The 21,384-nt window shown below is 38.9% G+C and overlaps 1 protein-coding gene across 4 annotated transcripts in view; it reads right to left on the bottom strand.

Moving 5' to 3' along the window:
- The window catches only part of UBR1 (ubiquitin protein ligase E3 component n-recognin 1), a 69,238-nt gene that overhangs the window by 31,949 nt on the left and 15,905 nt on the right, over nucleotides 1–21,384 (bottom strand). For 2 of the 4 annotated variants that reach the window (XM_062635671.1, XM_062635669.1), the window contains exons 5-17: nucleotides 15,771–15,901; nucleotides 14,266–14,407; nucleotides 12,706–12,768; nucleotides 12,416–12,539; nucleotides 9,757–9,864; nucleotides 9,226–9,314; nucleotides 7,698–7,796; nucleotides 6,878–7,035; nucleotides 6,154–6,253; nucleotides 5,722–5,850; nucleotides 4,748–4,928; nucleotides 3,828–3,889; nucleotides 3,068–3,178 (exon numbers count right to left, since the gene is read on the bottom strand). In XM_062635671.1, the coding sequence (XP_062491655.1) occupies nucleotides 3,068–3,178; nucleotides 3,828–3,889; nucleotides 4,748–4,928; nucleotides 5,722–5,850; nucleotides 6,154–6,253; nucleotides 6,878–7,035; nucleotides 7,698–7,796; nucleotides 9,226–9,314; nucleotides 9,757–9,864; nucleotides 12,416–12,539; nucleotides 12,706–12,768; nucleotides 14,266–14,407; nucleotides 15,771–15,901 (1,497 nt within the window). The remainder of the gene's footprint in view (nucleotides 1–3,067; nucleotides 3,179–3,827; nucleotides 3,890–4,747; nucleotides 4,929–5,721; nucleotides 5,851–6,153; nucleotides 6,254–6,877; nucleotides 7,036–7,697; nucleotides 7,797–9,225; nucleotides 9,315–9,756; nucleotides 9,865–12,415; nucleotides 12,540–12,705; nucleotides 12,769–14,265; nucleotides 14,408–15,770; nucleotides 15,902–21,384) is intronic. The other 2 variants (XM_062635670.1, XM_062635672.1) reach the window with 1 other exon arrangement.

Raw genomic sequence — 21,384 nt, 5'->3', positions numbered from 1 at the left:
CCCTCTAAGACAACATAATTCGAATGGCTGCTACCGATTAAAATCAAAACTTCCTCCTTCTCCCTACCCAGTTCTCAGCAAGACAGTTCTACAGAGGACTACCAATATTTACTTTGATTTCAGCAAAAGGTCCTGTGATAAATTTACACAAAGAATGGCTGCTGTCAAAGGAAAAAAAAAAAAGTGAAGCCAAAGCAGATGAAATACAAGTACTTAAAGGCAGTCTCTTCCTTTACTCAGAAACAGCCATAAGAGATAAAAATACTTGCCTAATTTGGGGAGGAAAGCCATTGATGAAACTAGAAACAAACCCAAGTCATCTAAATTCCCACTGAGAAACTTCTCTTATTAGTGTAGGAGTGATCCCCATGACCTCTTTCTGCACTGGATGAAACCACCACTGGGAGCATTACTGAGGAATACTTGTGTCCTGGGTTCAGCAGTAGCAGTCATTTTTCCCCTTCTTGGTAGCTGGTGCAGTGCAGTGTTTTGACTTTCAGCTCGGGAACAGAGCTGATAACAAGCGATGTTTTGGTTTGGCCAAGGACTTTGTGAGCCTCATGCTCTGCCAGGGAGGAGGGGGAGCCAGGAGGAAGCAGAGACAGGACACCTGACCCAAGTTAGCCAAAGAGGTATTCCATACCACAGCACGTCATGCCCAGGATGTGACTGGGAGTTAGCCGGAAGGGCTGGGAGACTGCAGGGTTGGAGGAGGTATCGGTCAGAGCTTGGTCGGGCTGGGGGGGCGAGTTATCGGTTGGCTGGTGGTGAGATGATGTATTCTCTTCCCTTGTTATTTCCTTTATCATTATTATCATTGGTGGTAGCAGTAGTGATTTGTGTTATACCTTAGTTACTAAACTGTTCTTATCTCAACCTGTGGGAGTTGCATTCTTTTCGATTTTCCTCTCCGTCCCTCCGAGAGCAGGGGGAGGGCAAGAAAAGGGGGGGAAGTGAGCGAACGAGTTACCTGACTGGGTTTAAACCACGACAGTTCTTTTTGGCGCCCAACGTGGGGCCCGAAGGGTTGAGATAACGACAGATCTGACTGGATTAATAGTCACTCGTCACAATGCTGATTTATTGGCTCTCAGAGTTGTTTTGCTTGATCTCACAGCTTCAGAATGTTGTAACTTACGTAGAGCCGGTATTTGCTGTGATAGTGTTTATCAAGTATGGGGCTTGGGCTAAGGTTCTTGTCTCACTGTGCTTTATGGCAATGGCTTGTAATACGGGCGGGCTCCAGCAGCAGGGCGGGACGGACGTGGCCGTGGACTTGTACCTGGCCGTCCGGCTGCTCTTCACCGCCCTGGCCCTCACCCTACTCTCCATCTTCGTGAGGCTGCGGGGAGCCGAGGGGGAGCGGCCCCGGGAGCCGGCGGCAGCCGAACCGGCCCGGGAGAGCGGCCCCGGGGACCAAGCGGCGGCGGGAGCGGGGCCGGAGGCCGCGAGGGGACGGCTGCCGGTGGAGGAGGTCGGGGCGGTCGAGAGGAAAGAGGCGGCTGCCGAGCAGCGGGAGAAGGCGACGGAGAAGTCGAGCCCCGCGGAGGAGCCGAGCCCCGCGGCCGAGCTCAGCCCCGCGACGGCAGAGAGCGTTTCCCGGAAGCCGCCCGCCGAGCCCCAGGAGGATGCAGGAGACCACGCAGCATTTCCCAGCAAGGCAGAGGAGGAAGAACTGGACTCAGTAAAGGAGAAGCTGGTGGTGGGAGAGCCGGCAAGCACAGCAGCTGCACCAGCCCCAGTGACAAGTACAGTAGCATCAACTGAGAGTTCTGAAGGTTTTGAATGGCCTTTGGGTGTCCTTGGGACCTGCCTGCTGATTGTGATGGGGATCAGCATGTTGGCACACACACAGGCTGTGTTCTACCCACCACCATTTTGTCTGATCTCAAAGGTTAAGCAGAGTCAGGTTTGGGTCTTGTCTGGGGTTAGACGACAATATAGGGGGACCAAGAGGTTTTCCCCAAGGCTGGACAGTCATGAGTGGCAGGGTGTGTGGGACAGTATGGGCAAGTATCTAGTCCACTGGGCCCCTCCAGTGCTTTGGAAGCGTCGGAGATGGAAGGCAGCTGTATGGAGTCCCCAGCAACAAGCTGCAGAAACTGCTTAAGGGGACAGTGAATTATTTTAAGCCTGGTGGGCCCATGGCACTTCAGGCCATCAGAGCAGAGATGCAACATAGAGATGGACTCATGATCGAGGGGTGGATTTAGCAATGGACACTATTGCCCAGGTTATTCACGAGTGTGAACACTGCACACAGTCTCTCCTGCTCTGGAAGACTGTTACAAGAGATGGAGCCTGACATCATGGACCAGATGGACTCAGCAGCTTTATAGGGACTGGTCCATGCACTAAGATAAGAGTGCACTGAGATAAGAGTGATGGTATATTGAAAATGTGGGATCTGAGCATGACGTGAATGGTATGGAATAAGGGGTGGATAATGTCCTGGGTTCAGCAGTAGCAGTCATTTTTCCCCTTCTTGGTAGCTGGTGCAGTGCAGTGTTTTGACTTTCAGCTCGGGAACAGAGCTGATAACAAGCGATGTTTTGGTTTGGCCAAGGACTTTGTGAGCCTCATGCTCTGCCAGGGAGGAGGGGGAGCCAGGAGGAAGCAGAGACAGGACACCTGACCCAAGTTAGCCAAAGAGGTATTCCATACCACAGCACGTCATGCCCAGGATGTGACTGGGAGTTAGCCGGAAGGGCTGGGAGACTGCAGGGTTGGAGGAGGTATCGGTCAGAGCTTGGTCGGGCTGGGGGGGCGAGTTATCGGTTGGCTGGTGGTGAGATGATGTATTCTCTTCCCTTGTTATTTCCTTTATCATTATTATCATTGGTGGTAGCAGTAGTGATTTGTGTTATACCTTAGTTACTAAACTGTTCTTATCTCAACCTGTGGGAGTTGCATTCTTTTCGATTTTCCTCTCCGTCCCTCCGAGAGCAGGGGGAGGGCAAGAAAAGGGGGGGAAGTGAGCGAACGAATTACCTGACTGGGTTTAAACCACGACAACTTGCATTCACCATTAGAACATACTGACTACTGAATATTGTGGTGGTAGTACCTGGCTTATCAGGGAGAGCCCATTCCTTCTCCACATCTCTGCAGCAACCTGAGCAATCAAGACAAGACATCTCAAAGGATAATCTACTAGCAGCTCCACTTGGAATTCTTCCTAGAATTAAAGAAAATAAAGAATAAAATCTTTATATCTTTAAAATCACTGAGTGTCAGTGATTTTAAAAGTCTAAGTACTAATGAACAAAGACATTGTCACCTGCAAAATAACTTGTGTGCATGCCATAAAAGTTACTGGATATAGAATCATAGAATAGTTAAGATTGGAAAGGACCTTAAGATCATCTAGTTCCACCCCCCCTGCCATGGGCAGGGACACCTCACACTAAACTATGTCACCCAAAGCTCTGTCCAACCTGGCCTTGGACACGGCCAGGGATGGAGCATTCACAACTTTCTTGGGCAAACCCATTCCAGTGCCTCACCACCCTCACAGCAGAGGACTTCTTCCTTATATCTAATGTAAACTTCCCCTGTTTAAGTTTTAACCCGTTACCCCTTGTCCTGTCACTACAGTCCGTAATGAAGAGTGCCTCCCCAGCATCCCTATAGACCCCCTTCAGATACTGGAAGGCTGCTATGAGGTCTCCACACAGCCTTCTCTTCTCCAGGTTGAACAGCCCCAACTTTCTCAGCCTGTCTTATATAAATCTTAGGTTATTTTCTTAACCACAGTATCAATCACCAGAAGCATTTGAGGTTGGAGGCAGGGAGGGTGGAGAAGAAAAGGAAAGAGAAAATCTTACAGGAGAAACAAACTCATGCAATCTTGAGATGGCTCCAGTCTTGCTTAATCGTACATGAAGACCTACAAAACCAGTTGGAAAAGAAAAATAGATCAAAATCAGTACAGTTTTTCCTCTAATACACTCTAAGTATTGGCTAAAACATCTGCAACTCAAAAAACTACAGGAAAAAGAAGTCCAAGTTTAAGACAGATCATTTAAGATAGATAATCATCATAACAGTTTTTACCAGTCTTTCAACCCAGCATATTATGAATGTATTAGTTTAATGAAATCATTAAAACCATTAAAATTGAGATACTAAACAGCATTAGCAAAAGCTTACATTAAATCATATGTCAGTAATAACTAAATTTCAACACTACAAGGTATCTTGGTATCAAATAATGTGATAAAGAATCTACAGCTTAATAATAGCATACGATTTCACTTGTACTCTACAGCAGCGATCACCACCACTGTGGTCCTTTGTATTCTGACTGGAAATCTCTCCTGGCATGCTGCAAACATGCCTTTCTGGAGGAGCATTTTAACAGTCCTAAGATATATGTGGCTGGAAAACAAATTCAAGATACTATAAAAAATAACATTCATTTAGACAAAAAAGGTAGAAACTACACAAATTCAAATAGTCCAGAAAAAACTGAAGAGTCATTAGAACATGAAACTTTTCCTTCTTGCCTTCCTTACTCTCTCCTGTTTAAAAAAAGTGTCCTCTAACTTCCATGGCAAACACTTTTTGAGAAAACCTTTCCCTTAATGGGACATCCAGGGAACAGGGTTGCCCGATCATAAGAATGTCAGAAAGTCAGAGAGAAAATGATCCACAAAACTTAATCTAAATGTTTTCTAGAGTAAAGAAAGAGATATGGATAATAAACATAATTCAAACAGCAATTAAAGCAAAACACAGCACCTACCAGCAAGAGTCCTAGACAGTGGTAAATGTATGCTGACAGGATCTGCAGACACTCTGTAGGGTCTGCTCTCTAGAGTGTGGCCACACAAGTGAAACACTGTCTTTTCCCGTGAACGGCCATTTGTGCTGCACCTCATCACAGCTTTATGACATTCTCTGTAGGCCCTGAGCAACAGCTCTTCCTGGAATTTAAAATAAATGCAAGGTGTTATATTGAAAAAATCATATATATGCACTAAAACTCCTCACTTGTTTTTTTCTGATGGCATAAACAGTTACTAAAAATCTACAATATAACGAATTACTACTCTGTTTCTTAATACAGAGAAGCACTGGACTAGAGCAGTGGAGTATCCATTAAAATTAACCGAGCATAATGCTTTTGTTCAAGAAAGCTGCTCTAAAAATCTATTTACTTAATTAAGCTGCAGTATTTTAACACTTTGCACCCCAAATTCGATCAAGAAGCTACTGTACTGCTATAGTTCTTCCTTTCTCTCATAGTGGGAAAAACCAAAACAACCCACTTCAAAATATCTTTAACAAACTGTACAATTTCTTCCCCCAGCACAGAGATGAGCTCCAGCACTGATTAAGAGAACTTACAGTGCAATTACCCAATCTGTGCAGTTTCTGAAGTCCACTTCTGAAATTAAAAATTAACACCATATGCTCCAAAACTCAAACTTGACAGTGACACTGTGAACCTAATTCTCAGAATCTTGAATTATGGGAAGTATTTTCTCTTTACGATTTGCCTGGCACCCTGTGCAGCTTTGTCAGCTAGAAGAATATAACCTTCTGAGATCCCTTCTCTCTTTGTCACACTGCAGAATAATTCTTTCAGACTCATTTTTTGTGGAGATCTGTACTGAACAATACTGAGATTCTTTAAAAAGCTGCTATTTAAAAAAGCACTCAGGAATATTCACAGAAGGCATGCATTTAAGAATCCCAGACAATTGATACACTTACGTCACAGGCACACCACTCCTGGAACATCAAAAGAATGTTCTTGAGCTGCATCTGTATAGCAATAGCTGCTTCCCAGTCAGGGTCCACCTCAACGTGCTGACCAATCTCTCTTTTTATCTCTTCCATTCCCTGAAATGGAGATGTCATAAAATACTCAAGCTGTACCAGTGATCAAAGGCTTAAACCAACACATAATCCCATAAATAAATGGTGAAGTATAGGCTGTTCAGGTACATGTAGCTAAAATTGATGAATATTAATTCTACAAAGTAGACATTGCCTTTTCGCCCACCCAAGAGAGAGACTAAAGCATTTGTCATCAGTACGTGATTATAGTCCTTGTTATTGCTATGGACAAAAAGATGAGCAAAAGAAATGCTGTCATTTCTTTATAACAGCATATTAGAAAGAAATAATTTAAATGTGTTGTACCTGCATGCAAGCTAGAATCCTTAGGAAAGAAACAAATCCATCTAAAAACCGCTCCCTCAGACGGTCTGTCCATAAAGTGGGCTTGCTGACTAAGACATACCTGTCCCCAAAGAAAACATTATCATCTTTTGCTCAGAGTTATCTTCTGCTTATGCTTGTATTTAAAGTATTCTTTGTATTAAGATAATCAACTGCATCATCACATTACATCACCCTCTCCGTCACAAACTCCTTTTAAAATATCCACCACACACCAGAGTTGCTTGGTGCCACTCCATTATTTGAAACTAACAGATTTTTTAATTCCAAGCTATTTGGGGTTGTTTGCTTTTACATTATTCAGTTTATTAATGTAATTTGGGACTTCTAAGAGTGGACAATGCTATGCAGATGAGGATTATACAGCTTTCCCAGAATGATAATGAATAGAAGCCAAATTTCTGATGCAGTCTTAGAGAAGATATGTTTTGTTGATTAAAGCAATTGTTACACAGAATGATATCAGTGAAAACATCAAACATTTTCTTTATAGAATATAATTATGGTATTTAAATATTTTAAGTTTCCACAAAAATATAACATTAAAGCTTTATGTGTGTTTTTTGAGGGGTTTGGTTTGAGGTTTGTCTTTAAAGTGGTTTTATCATCAAATTCCTGAATTGAAACACCTCATCCTATCATTTATTCTTTAAGAACTGCTCTAGCTTCTCAGCTTTACACTTACCTGAGGTCATATATTATTGCGTATACCCGGTTCAGTTTGTCCTGACTGTAATCTTGGAAGTTGAACTTGTCATTTTTGTCTAGGTACTCTGGAAGCACTTCTAGGAGTGTCTCTGCAATGGTTGTGATTACATTTTGCTCTTCAATAAGATGTCGGGCCTGCAAGAAGAACATTTAAAATTTTTTTTCCTATTTTTGTTGAAGAGAACTGTCAATTTTTTTTATTTGAATCCAGTCTTTTTTTATTAGAAATTATTTCAAGCATTTGTAAAGAGTCCAAGCTACAAAAACTCCCACGGTATTCTTTATGAATGCAACTTCTATCAACTTAGCATGTTTGTACTCTGACAGCTTCAATGTAACAGACATGCTATTTTTTTCTAGAAAGATCATGTAAAAAAGGACTTTTACGTCAGTATTTCAGGCAAGAAACACATAACCTTTAAAACCTACAGGTATAATTCCCTCCCCCACAGGATTTAACATATTTCACTCCCACAAAGACATTTAACCATTTTCTTTGTCCTCTCCCCCCATGTTTTTATTGTTCTCTAAGAAGGTAAATGTGAACGGTAAATGGATAGTTAATGCAGAGAATGATGCTGCCTAAAACTGACTTGCATTCTCGGTACCTTCTGCAATGGATTTCCACATAAACTCCAGCACCTGCTTACATACTGGCTTTAATAAATCCCAAAATGATTCATTTTCAACTCAGCAATGCATAAAGCCTCTCTGCCAATACAGCAGTCTGCAAAGGTGGTGCAGCTAGCAATCCTCACATTTATTTCACATTTCTAGCAAACACAGGCTGTACGTACCAGAGTGGGTACAGTGAACATCTGAACAGAGAGCGCTGTCACAGAGAGAACTCTGTCATGATCATCACTGATGTATTCTTTTTGCAATGCCTTGTAATACTAGAAAGAGAACAATGAGAAAATACAGTGAGTACGACAAGTGTTAGTTAAAAACGCTTATTTTTTATTTGCAAGAATTGTATGCCAACGTCCTTGTTGGTCAATGAGAAAATGAACACGAGCAAGCAGTGTGCTTGCAGCCCAGAAAGCCAACCATATCCTGGGCTGCATCAAAAGGAGCGTGACCAGCAGGTCCAAGGAGGTGATCGTGCCCCTCTACTCTGCTCTTGTGAGACCTCACCTGGAGTATTGTGTGCAGTTCTGGTGTCCTCAACATAAAAAGGACATGGAACTGTTGGAACAAGTCCAGAGAAGGGCCACAAGGATGATCAGGGAACTGAAGCACCTCCCATATGAAGATAGGCTGAGAAAGTTGGGGCTGTTCAGCCTGGAGAAGAGAAGGCTGCATGGAGACCTCATAGCAGCCTTCCAGTATCTGAAGGGGGTCTATAGGGATGCTGGGGAGGGACTCTTCATTAGGGACTGGAGTGACAGGACAAGGGGTAACAGGTTAAAACTTAAACAGGGGAAGCTTAGATTGGATATAAGGAGGAAATTCTGGAATGGGTTGCCTAGGGAAGTTGTGAGCGCTCCATCCCTGGCGGAGTTCAAAGCCAGGTTTGACGAAGCCTTGGGTGGCATGGTTTAGTGTGAGGTGTCCCTGCCCATGGCAGGGGGGTTGGAACTAGATGATCTTAAGGTCCTTTCCAGCCCTAACTATTCTATGATTCTATGATTCTTCCTTTCTAATAGAAGGAGGTCAAACGAAAATGGCACAATGTCCTGAATGCACCAAAACAATTAAGTATGTGCCCCGCTGCCTTAATACTGAAGATAAGCACAAGTTTAACTGTTCTGCCAGACTGGAACCAAAATACTTTTCCTCCTACAACCATCTTCCCCAATGAAAGAATTAAAAATCTGAAAAAAGGACTGATAGAGACATTAACTTAAAACAAGTCTTCCTCCTGCAGTGAACTGCATGGAAAGTTATTTACAGCTGTTTAGAAAAGGTGTACATTGACTAATGTTAAGCCTTTGATTGCTTTGTTTCGGTCCAGAGAAAATCATGAAGTATCAGTGACCTTTATCAGGATTAAAGTATCTCACCCTAAAACAGAAAACACTTGGTCTTACGTTTTGACTATTTCTTAACTACTGTATCTGTATTTTAAAAAGAAAGATTGGTTTCAGTTCATCTGCAATTTCAAAAAATACACAATACTAACACTGCATTCAAAATTAGCATAAATACCTACATGATTATAAAGAATGAACCAATAACGCTGAAATTAACACACTCAATTAAAAGCTGAACAAGTTGCAGCTTGTTGATAATCCATTACTTAGACTAAAACACTTTTCAGGTTTGGGGGAAATTTTACGAAGTTAATAAAACTCATAACATAAGAAACAAATAACCACTGACCTTCACAAATTCCACAGCGAAAAGTTTTTTGTATTCCATTTCCATGAAAAAGCTACTGAAGATAAGTTCATGAATAACCTTCCTTGCCCCTGTGAAGAGCCAACACAGTGCACATCACTTTATTGTACCATGATGCAGATTATTGTAGAAAAGAGAAACAGATTATTAAATTAAAAATCATTAAAAGCCTTGAAATTGGTACAAAGTATAGTAACAATGCTATTAATACTTTTTTCTATTTTTAACCTTTACTGGTATGTATTTAAAACACAGGGTAAGCATCAATTCACTCACAGTCAGGCTACATCTTGTGAAAAGCTTCAAAATACATAAAGCAAGAAAAATTAAAGAGGCAAATACACACCCAAAATATCAATCATCTCAGACAAAAATAAAGGCTGTATTAGAACCATAATATAAAAACTATGAAGAAACGTAACTCTACCTGCATAGCACTAATTTGCTTTTACATCTTTGTTGCTTGAAAAATTAATTTGCCTCTTCAGTTAATAGCAACATGGATACACAAACCTTTATGAAGTTTTGCGTCCCACAGCATCAACTTGCTTATGAAGCATGGCTTTTCAGACCCAGCTTCTTCTTCGAGACATATCTGACAAAAGATCTGGCGAAAGCCACCTATAGGGATAAAACTATTCATTATTGAAGCATTCTTGTACAAATGAAGTTATAAGAATGAGAACTACAGAAATCTGTTCTTTAAAAATAAGAAACCAAAGCAGGCACATCATTATGAATTATTTTTTAACAGTATTTTTTCTCAGCGAATGAATACCCACATACTCTCTAATTTCTTACTATTATTCTTACATACTTTATTTAATAATACAGTGATGCAGAAAAGTATTTTAAAATGAAAAGCATTTAGACAGCTTTGCAAAGCAAACCCATAAGAAGAGTTTACTATGTCAGCACAGAAATGCACAGGCTAGGCAAGCGTATGCTTTGTCCTGCTTTGAGCCCTGAAAGTCACTCTTTTGCAGTACTTCAGAGCATGTTTTTTACGTTTTCTTGAACCTATCAGTAAATAAAGTATTTGCTGAAGCAGTTTTGGGGATCAACATATCAGAATCACCCACTGGTTACTAACTTTCAGAAATAAACTCTTACATTACTAATTCCACTGGAACACTGCTGTTCCATGAATCAAGCTCCTGACAACCTGGAAATAAATAGTATTGAATTCTTCCTGATCCAAGTTCTACCACTTGAAGCAAAACCAGGAAAAAGAACAGGAATCACCAGACCACAAAAACGTTTCAGCTGAGTACAGAACATCAGGCTCTTTAAGGCATCTACACATATAATCCAGAAGAACAAGGACAGGAACCAGATTTCAATCTGTGCTCCTTAAGGCTCTCATAAAACATATTAAAGGATCAGTTAATCTGTAACAATTTCCTAGCCCAAAATGCTACACCCAACAAGGGAGACTCCTCTTTTAGTTTTACCTTATCTAATCAGATAAAAAGGTAATGCTTAAAAAACTAAAATTATGGGGATTTGCTGGGGGCACTGACACTGGCTTGTCTATATTCACACAGAGACAACAGCTGAATAATCAGCTGTCATCTACTGTTTAAAGTAATCTCATAAAAATCAACATTTCACTGGAAACCATGAAGTAAACCACATGGTCAAAAAAATTGTACCAATTAAAAGAGCTGTCTGAGGAACTCCAGAGTAAAAGATCATTAATTAAATGAATACAAAGTTGAAAAGAACAGAAAGCTAAAATTTGTAAGCTACTGTAAAGAACTACAAAAAGGTACAATGTAAGCCAAGGGAAAGACTGGAAAGTTAACGTTCAGGGAAAAAAAGAAATTCACTTTATTATGCAAGCTACAAAAGAGGCTAAAGCAGACTATCAGATTTACCCTATCAAAAAGGAAGACAAGCAGTGAGTTTGATCTATGCATATTTGCACCATGAAAAGAAATTTTACCATAGCTTTAGTTTGGCAAAACATAGGAATGACAAACAGAAATCCAAATTTGATTCAGAAGTCTTCTTTACAACCATACGCATCAAACACCACAATAATGTTTGAAGGCTTAAAATAGACATTACTGTAGGCTTAAATTTTAAACTAACAATAGTGCGTGTGCCTTTAACATAGTAGAATAGACCAAACTGTTCTAACTGATTAACACTAAGAGAGAAAGGAGTGTTCAGCTGATAGGGAAGGAACATCATGGGACTGATAACAACTAAGGAGACAGTAAATAAGACCAAGGATGCCAGCCTTCAAGATAGAAGAGTGGCGCCCAACACAGAGCGAGACTGGAACAGAACAGAAGCAAGGACATACCAACAGCACTAGGACCCTGTGAGCATGCACAAGCACTGAGGTCATTCAGTAAACACAGTGAGGAAGACTACCAGCGATCACTGTCATAGAAAGACAGAAATTGTAGGTTATGACCCCGAGCTTCCAGTCACTACCAGTGACCACCAGAGACCCCCACTCAGCAAGAAAGTGCAGGCTTAATTAGGATGCAAATATTATAGTTAGTTCCTGGAAACTCTGTAAATACGCATGAGTATGCTAAATATATAGCTGCTGACAGGAAGTAATGGGCGCGCTCACCTTCACCTTTGCGAAGCTATTCGCGTGTGCATCCAGCACTGCAATAAAGAATGCTGCTGTCTAAAACTCAGAACTGAGTCTTCTAGAGTTTCTTCAACCAACTTTTACAGTAACACTACTGTACAAACTTCCAAATTAAGGCTTTTGTTTTCTTGTTTTACTGACACTGTTGATTAATCACTGCTATCAAACATGAAGCAGAAATTAATTCAGGCAGAGGATATATGCTTCACTGATGGATATGTTCTGCAGCTTTCCACTAGCATTAAGGAAAACAAAGAAGTCACTGAAATAGGGCATGTGATGCTGAAACTAAGGATAATAAAACTTCTAGAAGAACAGACAGAGCTCAAGCAGGGAAAGACGTCTATTTTAGCAAGAAGGAGCAGAAAAGTACTGCTATTCATAACCACACTGATGAGTATAACCACTCATATTACTGTTTAATTTACTTAGAAGGAATATGAAAGTATTTTAATAAGAGAATATCATATATAACTCTGCTAAAGATATTTTTGAGACAGTAAGTCATGCAAATAACAGCAAGGCATTATTGTAACAAAAATCAGCTATACTTACTTGAGTAGCTCATGAGTTTGTTCAGCCAAGAACCCAGGCGTAAGGCAAACTTCTGGTGAGCCGTAACATCAGCATGCAGAACCTCCACATGAAGTGGTCGTTGAGAAATGTTTTCAGAATGCCTCTAGGAATCAGGTAAATATTAGCAGATATAAAATAAAGATAACATGAATCTTTATGTTTGTCTTCACCACCCGTTACCTCACCCAAGCAAGAAATCAGTTTGACACTTTATTTCTGAAGATATCTCACTATACCAAATATGGAGGAAAAATATTTTAAGAAGTTACCTTGATTTTTTGTTTTGCTTCCTGACAAGAGGCATAATGTCCTGCCTTAACAGCCCTGCGACCCTGTTTAAAGGAAATATTGAACATAAGACCAAAATAAAACAAAAGCAAAATATCACAAGCCTGGTCCTTTCTATGTTTTATACGTCAAAAGAGAAACAGGGACCAACATCACTCATGGTGCTTTTAGACATCCAGAAGCAAATCATAATCGACAATTATCTTTAGGGAAAAAAAAAAGATATTTTAAATTAACAACAGAACAAAAAAGTAAAGTCTAGCTATCAATATTATCAGTTAAGGAAAATTCATGTATATTTTAAAACAGATGAGAGGGGATTCTGCAAAATACTTTAAATACAAACCACATCAACTTTCTTCCTAGCACAAAATAGATTCATCCTGAATTGCTTTTCTACAGTCTTTCCTATTATTTCTTCTATGTATGAAATATCAGGGTATAAATGTGAGTTTGATAGCTCTTCCAGTAAAGCCCAGAACAGGTCCAACTTAGACTTCAAACTCCCCACAAAGGAAACAGGAGGCATGGTTTCCTAAACAAGCTCTCCACACAGCAGAATTTCACACAAGAGAGGAAGTAGCTTTATGTAGTGGAACTATTATAATTAAACCAATATAACCTAGTTATGCACTGTAGAAGATGCTTAGTAAAATGAAAAGTCTGGTCAACTCTGGATCTGAAATTCAGGTTTCAATCAAAAGGAACCTTCATAATGAAACATTGAAAAGTTACTTTAAGTTCTGACACTGCTAACTAAATAAAACTACACTTTCATTACTGAACAAAAAGAAACAAAAATGAAAACACAGTTTTTACAGATTAAAAAGGGATTCTAATATTAATTTATATATATATATACACACACAACAAATACATACACAACTATAGAAAAACACATTAAGTTTTCTACTTTCATGAAGTGAAAAAAACATGGTTGCAGTTAAGATGATTCAAACACTAATCATGCTTTCCTCCCCAGTAGAAAATATAATTACATCACTGGTGTAAGGTCTTTACATGAGACATTATTGTGGAAAATGAAGTAGTAAAATTGTCAGCTTCACCCATATTCCTTCAAGGATTCTTCCTGGTTTCATTTGCTTAATTTGAAGTTTTAAGATTTTGAAACTAAGTCTAAGCCAAAATAAGAACTAACTCTTGCAAAATCTTAGGTACATTTCTAATGAAATGTAACCGAATATGCATATTGCTGAATTGTGTATTTTTCAGACAAATAAAATATTAACCTCAGTCATGAAAAAAAAAAAAGGGCACAAAAATTATGCCAAACATGAACAGAGCAACTTCAGATAAATCAGCTTTTCCCTTTCTCAAGAAACTGGAGTACTGTCCCAGAGAAAAAAAATTAACAGCTTAAACTTGAAGCAAGTGCTGAAAGTGCTGATTGAGTCACTCTGCAACATTTCTCTCACCTCAAGCTCCAGCATCCCAACAACAAAGTTCTACAACCAAGAGACTATAGTAGCGCTTCTTCATGATTAAAGAGTGATTGTCTCCCATATCCAAAATGCACTAACCTCTTTATCTATGGCAGTAGTATGCAACTGGGCTTCACTGCGTTCGCAGCCAAGTGCCCTTTGCAGGCTATAGATGACATGATCATAAGAATGATGTTCATCATTGAATAGCACACAGTAGTAGCTGTCTACTTTCTCTCTACTGGAAAAAAAAACAACAGATCATCATGCAAATAAAAATAAAATTGTAAATAGTGTCCAATCCAATACAAGCAACAGCTCACTTGACAGCTTGAGAGAAATGTCAAATACAAAAAAATGGAAGAAAGCTAAGAATATTTTTCATGTTAAGGGCACTCCCCCTCTCCTACGTCAGAAAAAGACCCAGAAACCATGCATCAAATACAAGAGATTTTAATCTGTTCTCTTTGGAAGGAAGTCACCTATAACTATAACCCATCTTTTCTTCCTTGTTGAGGTAGTCATGATATGAGGGGCAGGCCTTTCTGACCTTGGCAATATCTCTGGCGTAGATGCACTGCCATCCACATCATTGACTGTCCTTCCACATCCAGAGGTCCTATTGTAGAGAGGCATCTAGGAGGCAAGGTGGGCAAGTAGAGTGTTCATCTGCCACCACAAATACAGACTTGCCTCCATTTACTCCTTCCTTTTAATCTACTGCCTTCAGCCTGGCAGGGGGAGGATACAGGATCTTGTTTTTTTTTTTTCTCAGGGAAGGCAGAGCATGGTCCCACCTGTCTCTTTCACAAACTTCCTGATGCTTCTTAACCTTCCTACTTCCTCTTGTGGCTCTGCCACTAGGCTGAGCAGATCATCCACCTGGTAACACCTCAAACAGCTGTTCTCAGTACTGCCATCTGTTACCAGTGAAAGGCTCTAGCACTCTATGCTGCCTGAGACCTGGATGGCTGTGTGTGGAAGCCCTGTCTGGGCTGCCACATCCATTCTGGTGAGTGCAGGGGATATAGCTTTCTGCCAGGTGGCTACCACAGATAAACTCCTTCTGAGAGTGATGACCACCAACTGAACTCATGTCTTGAGCTGGTATGGTGAGTACACCCTTCCTGCACGCCCTGCCACACAAACTCCACACCATGCCCTGGCTGACCCACCACATTCTGATCACTAGCACTCCCTAAGCTGCTTTTTATAGGCATAGGGGTGGTTGTGGTTGCTATGGCAATGCCCAGGCCTCATCAGCATCTCTAACAAGACCTGCCAGCTACTGGCAGGTCTCTCTACTGCCCTGGCATTTCCCTGTATCGGGAAACCCTACTCTGCACCAAGACTTGCCACTCTGATGCAGATCAGGCCCACTCCAGAGCAGCTCCCCTCAGCACAGTCACACACTACTTTACTTGTCCCATGAAGTATCAAAAGCTTTTCTCTATTTAACCATAGGTCAAAAAGGCTACAGAAATGCTGTTTAAAGGGATTTGGGCAATAATATGCTTGCATATATGTAACAATAACACAGGCAAAATTATTACCAAAGTTTCTAATGCCTTAAAAGGAAACTTTTAGGACCACCCAACTCCTACCTAGTTGTGAGCTCCGGGGGCAGTTCCTTCTCTTCTTCCCATATAAGCATATCTACAATGTATTTTATCACAGAGGGAAATACCCTCCTAGAGTTCTCCATAATTTCTTCATTCAACTGACATTCAGAATTCTGTAAAAGAAGAGATATACTTACGGAAAGAAATTCTAGAAATGAAAAAAAAAAGTTGTCAGAACACCTTATTACTGTATTTGTTTCAAGAAATTTGTCTTCTCATGATTTTCAAGTGAATTTATTTCACCTAATTTCTTGTCTTGAAAATTATTTCATCCCAAGGGCTGTCGTTAGTATTCCAACAGTTCTACCTACCTTTTTTTCTATTTTTTTTTTTTGTTTGACACATCCAGTTTTTATCTAGGAATAGACCAGGAGAGGTGTCATTAAATGCAAAAGGAAACTTCAACTTTTCTTTTTTTTAAACTTAAGAAAACTGGTTAACAGCTTCCTGTACACCTGAAGATATTGAAAGTTTGTTGTCCAGACCAAAATTCTTCCTCTGTATTTTTTGCTCTTCTGTGCAGGTATTACATCAAACATTTTGACACTCCTTGAACATCCAAGAAAATCTAATCTCCAAGAAAACCAAACTCTGATCTTTTCAGAGACCTAAAAACCATTCAAAATATCCCTGTGAACTGACATATTTTCCATCCACCCAGATAAAGCTCATTAAGTGTCTACATCATATAACATTATTAATCTTTTCCATAAGCATTTGAGCAGGAGAGAAAATAAGGTTATAAGCAAAGAAATTATCAAATTTTCATTTCAGAATGAAGCAATCAATATTCAGGTACAAGACATAGATACACTGCAACATTTTGTTAAAAGAAAGTTTTAATCCAAAGGCCCTGATGACCCTTTCCATGTACCACCTTCCCTTCAGCATGTGCATATATAAATGGTATATAATATTATTGTTAATGCAACCAAATCCAATAATTTCATATACAAATAGAACACAGAAACACAGGCTTACATTTTCTAGAGTATTTACACAAAGATTCCTATGATTTTAGGATCATCCAAACCGCCTACAAAATCTCAATATGTGTGTGCTTGCCAGAGCACGACAAGATGAGAAACAAAGATTCTTTCCAAGAATAAAGTTTTCACATGTGACTTTTAGTCCCAAAGTACTAAGAACACTCACCTCTGCAATGCACAATCTGGCATACATTAAATACAAAAGAACAGAAAGGGCAATGTGTTTAATATAGCTAAGAATCATGTTGATTGTTGGGTTGTGTTTTTTTTTGGGGGGGGGGGGAAATCAACTATAGTCACATTTATCCATTTATGAAGAAAACTACTTAAAAAAAAAAGGCAGCACCAAATAAAATCATATTATGTCCATGACAGAACTGCTAAAAACATAGTGGAAAAGAAATAAAAATGCATGGTATGACCAATTGCTTCCAAAGCTCTGAACAATGTGACCTCATAAGCATTAGAAGAATAATCTGGATTCAAACATACAATCTAAAATGTCTGCCAATGAAATCACAGTCCCTAAATATCACTGTGTGTACATACATAATTTTGGATAAGCTTGTGGTAGATCTTGGTATTAAAGAATGTAAATGTCTGGGGTAATTACTATTTTCCCAGACTGGCAAAGCTATCATCACCTTAAAGTTTGAAGCAGAATGAAAAAAAAAGCAACAGTGCAACGAATAATCAAATTGAACTAAGTTGAAAATGTACTAATTTATTTTTCCAGTATTTCCTTATAGTTTGGGTTTTTAAGCATTAACATATAATAACCAAATATGATAGAGCTGGAGGAAAAGAGAGCTGTGCATAGATACTCCAAACAAGAGCCTTGCAGTAAGACATGCTGCTCTCTTTCAGTCTGTAGAAGAAATCAAAGGAAAAAACATCAAAGGATTTATAAACTATTAAAACTGGGAATTACTCATACAAGTAGCAAGAAGTTAAATGATGCAATGTGGCCTCCAACACTATCCACATTAACAGAAGTCACAGTAAAATGACATTAAAATACATCTAATTTAAATTGCAAGGGTAAAAATAAAATCGCCTAGAACCATGCCCAAAAATGTGTAATTATTTAAGCTTCAGGTAAAGCTTCAAAAAACAAAACAGTGGAGGAATGAACAAAGTAGCTCAGATATCAAAGTTCAAAAATAACTAACAACCAATTCTTTATTTTTATTTTCTTTAAACAAATGTGGCAGTATTTTTATCCCATCTCAGACACAAATTCAGGAAGTTACCTGTTTTTAAGGATACATTTGGGCAAAAAGGTTTTTGTATTTCTGGCTTAGTGAAGATACTAATTTGGGATCAATTAGGGAATGGATGACTCCTAAAGGCCTGGAGTGCAGACTCTAAAAATGAAGGACTGCTTTTCTAAGCCCCGTATTACATATATACCAACACATTTTGCAAATTGTAAATCTCCTCATAGTAAAACTCTTTTTGCTTTTTAACTAAGGTTTACTTAGGATGTTTGTAAGGATCCTGTATTTTACTAATACTTACTTGTTATTATCTCAGAAATGCTGAAAAAGTGGGTGCTTATCTTTAATGTTATAGATTGAAACTCATCCTCTACTATGGACTCATTTTTAAAGAGAGGTTGTTCTGTAGATCACTTTAAACTTAATCTACCTTTTAAAAATAGCAGCGAGTTCCTAAGCAAATTTTACCATATTCTGCATAGCAAACATAATGTACACATATCCCTCTTCTTATTTGCTCCTACCTGTTCAGAGAAAGCTTATAAACACCCTAACATGATATAGCCTCTTCATTTAGAGTCATTAAAGGAATACTGGTCAGGATCATCCAGAAAAGAATGCTTTTGTTTGACAAGCATGTGATAAACTCTTACACTACCAGAAAAAGTGGTGGAAAAGAAATAGGCAAGATGTTTGTTCAAATGCACTTTGCAACTTATTCCCTTGAATCAGCACTATATACTGAGAAAATTCTTACATTATGGATGTCCTTGATTCTCAAAACAGAGAATAAAGTGTGAGGCAATCCAAACATCCATGAGCCTCTTCATCATGAAAAACATCTGACAGACAAGTCTTTTATTAAAAAGGAAGATGGTCAAGCAATGCAATCTGTTAAATAGTTACGTATAGCGTATATTAATGTACTGATGCATTTCGTTATTCTAGTGGTTGTACTCCTGCTCTTTACTAGAGAGTCTACAGGAGCTGACTGCATAATAACTATATATACTGGCAACAAAAAACTACTATAATAGTAACTCTTCTCCTTCAAATCCGAATAATTGTCTAATTATATGTTTTCTAGCATCCATGACTCTCAGGTAACATTCATTGTAGGAGTATGTTCCAGTTCATGTGACAGCAGTTATAACATAGCTTTGGACTTGCACAACTCCATGACAGAAGCAGTGGTCAAACTAACTCACTGCAGACCAACCAAAGACTTTATCAGAGATTAGAAGAGAAATATTATTCAAAGCAGCATGGGAGGTTCCTTGTTTCCCTATCATCACAGGTATGATAGTTCACAGTAAAGTTTAAGAGATACTGTGTTAGCTGCTGTCATTATTGATATGGTCTATCCTTTAACCTTATCTCCATTAGATACAAATGGCCTGAAGAACATTCTGAGCACCTTATCCTCATCCAAACAGAAACAGAATACTGTGGACTCTGAATGCCTACAGTTTCCTCTCAATCTTTGTTTAAATACGGTTTTGAAAAAAGCTCACAAGACTTGGACAGTGAATTTAACAAGAGTGAAACAGTCTTTTGGTATAATTGATACAGGTTTTGGTGTTTTTCCTAATATTTGGGGTTTGATTATTTTATTTTTTATGACACAGCTGTTCTAAAGGAAAGGGATATAAAAAGCAGAATATGCTGTCACAGGTGCAAATACCAGATTATGAGATCAAAATCTATACTTCGCAGTGAAACAGGTTCCCCACTGGGAAGTGAACATTTCATAAACCATTTTAAGGACTCTGGTCAGAGCTGTTGGAAGCAAAACCTACTGTTATTCTCAAAAGTAATGTGCTGAAGCAACTGCTCAAAGATCCTGTACAAAGACCTAAACTTTAAAGCAGGGAGACCCATCTATTTTGTTTAGAATCTCTTTGGTAAAGTTCTTTATGTGCCTCATAGGTCCATGTTCATCCAGGTATCTGTGGAAGAACATTTACTTCTCAACTGAGACATGAGTTTTGTCTTAAGACCATTACTAAATTCTCTTCATGACATAAGGACATCTCATTGATAAGCCAGAAATCCGATATCAAGTACCTTATAGCATAAATTTTCCATGGTATCTAAGTGTGGCTTTGAAGCTGGTAGACACAAGAATTCTCTATCCTCCTGCATATCCTGTATAAACAGTCCCAGGAATCTAGCATTGCAAAAAATCCTATTTACCTTCAGAATGCAAGGACAAAAATGAATACTTCCCAAAGAGGAACTGTGCTAGGTTCTTATTCTTGAAACACCTCTACAACATGCTGAAAAGAAGTATTAAACACGTATGTAGTAATGGTGACAGAAGTAAAATTAACCATCTTGGGGTAGCTATCTTGAGGTATTCTAACATTGAAAAAACAATCTGCCTCTTTTGATTACAAGTTTTCATGAGTAATATGTAGGTATCAGCCACACATACCAGATAGCTCAGTACTCAGGGATAAGCACAGCTCAGCAGAATAGACTGTGCTGAACTAGGTGAACATTACAGTGACAATCTCCAGCTGGTAATCAGATGACCATTCTTGGAGCTTCAGCTATTTTTATCCCTGAAATCCATGAAGATTCATGGTTTTTTGAAGGATGAACACGTGAAGGAAAGCTTTGTCTCATTTTTCTGTAAGACCAGTGCTCTTTATTCCTTTTCCATTTGATTTTTCACCAGATCAAATAGAACACTACTTTTGCAACAAACCTGGGTGGAATTACGGGCCTATTTGCAATGACAAAGCCTAAGAGGCTTTCTGTCCTGATTATTTCAGGAAGTAGGACTCTTAAAAAAAATAAATGTACCTGAAGCAACCAATCTGCCCGCATTCTGAGAACTACTTATAAATGGCATATTTCTCATTAGTATGCTGCTTTATGAGGTATAATAAGCATGAGACGTCATAGTATAAGAGGTTAGTGTTTAGTTTTAAGCATAGGGACTTGTTTTAGTTGTATGGACAGATCACATACCAGAAGCAACTAACAAAAAAACATTGTTCAATAACACAGTAATATGGAAACCAGAAAATATTATCAAAATCAATTATTATATCTAAATATAATAACAACTAACAACTGGAAAACCAAATACTTGTAAATAAGAACTGAGTAATACACACAGCAAAGAAAAAAGCAAGAGACTAATTTTAATTCCAAATCAAAGACAGAAATGCACCAGATAGGTAGATGGAACTGTTCTATTGGTTTAGCCTTTTGTTTGGAGACAAAGGATATTCAATTTATATTGAACACACACCTCAACCAAGGAAATCCTGATTTAACTCAACTGGATCTGCCACATGAATTATAGAATATACATACTCTCGTATACAGAAATAAGCAGGTTTTTTGAAGAAGGCAGTATTAATAATATTTACT

Source organism: Pezoporus occidentalis, unplaced genomic scaffold (assembly GCF_034315485.1).
Source record: "Pezoporus occidentalis ecotype Australia unplaced genomic scaffold, CSIRO_AGI_Poc_V1 ctg46, whole genome shotgun sequence".
Lineage (NCBI taxonomy): Eukaryota > Metazoa > Chordata > Aves > Psittaciformes > Psittacidae > Pezoporus > Pezoporus occidentalis.
This window is presented reverse-complemented; position numbering and strand designations above follow the sequence as displayed.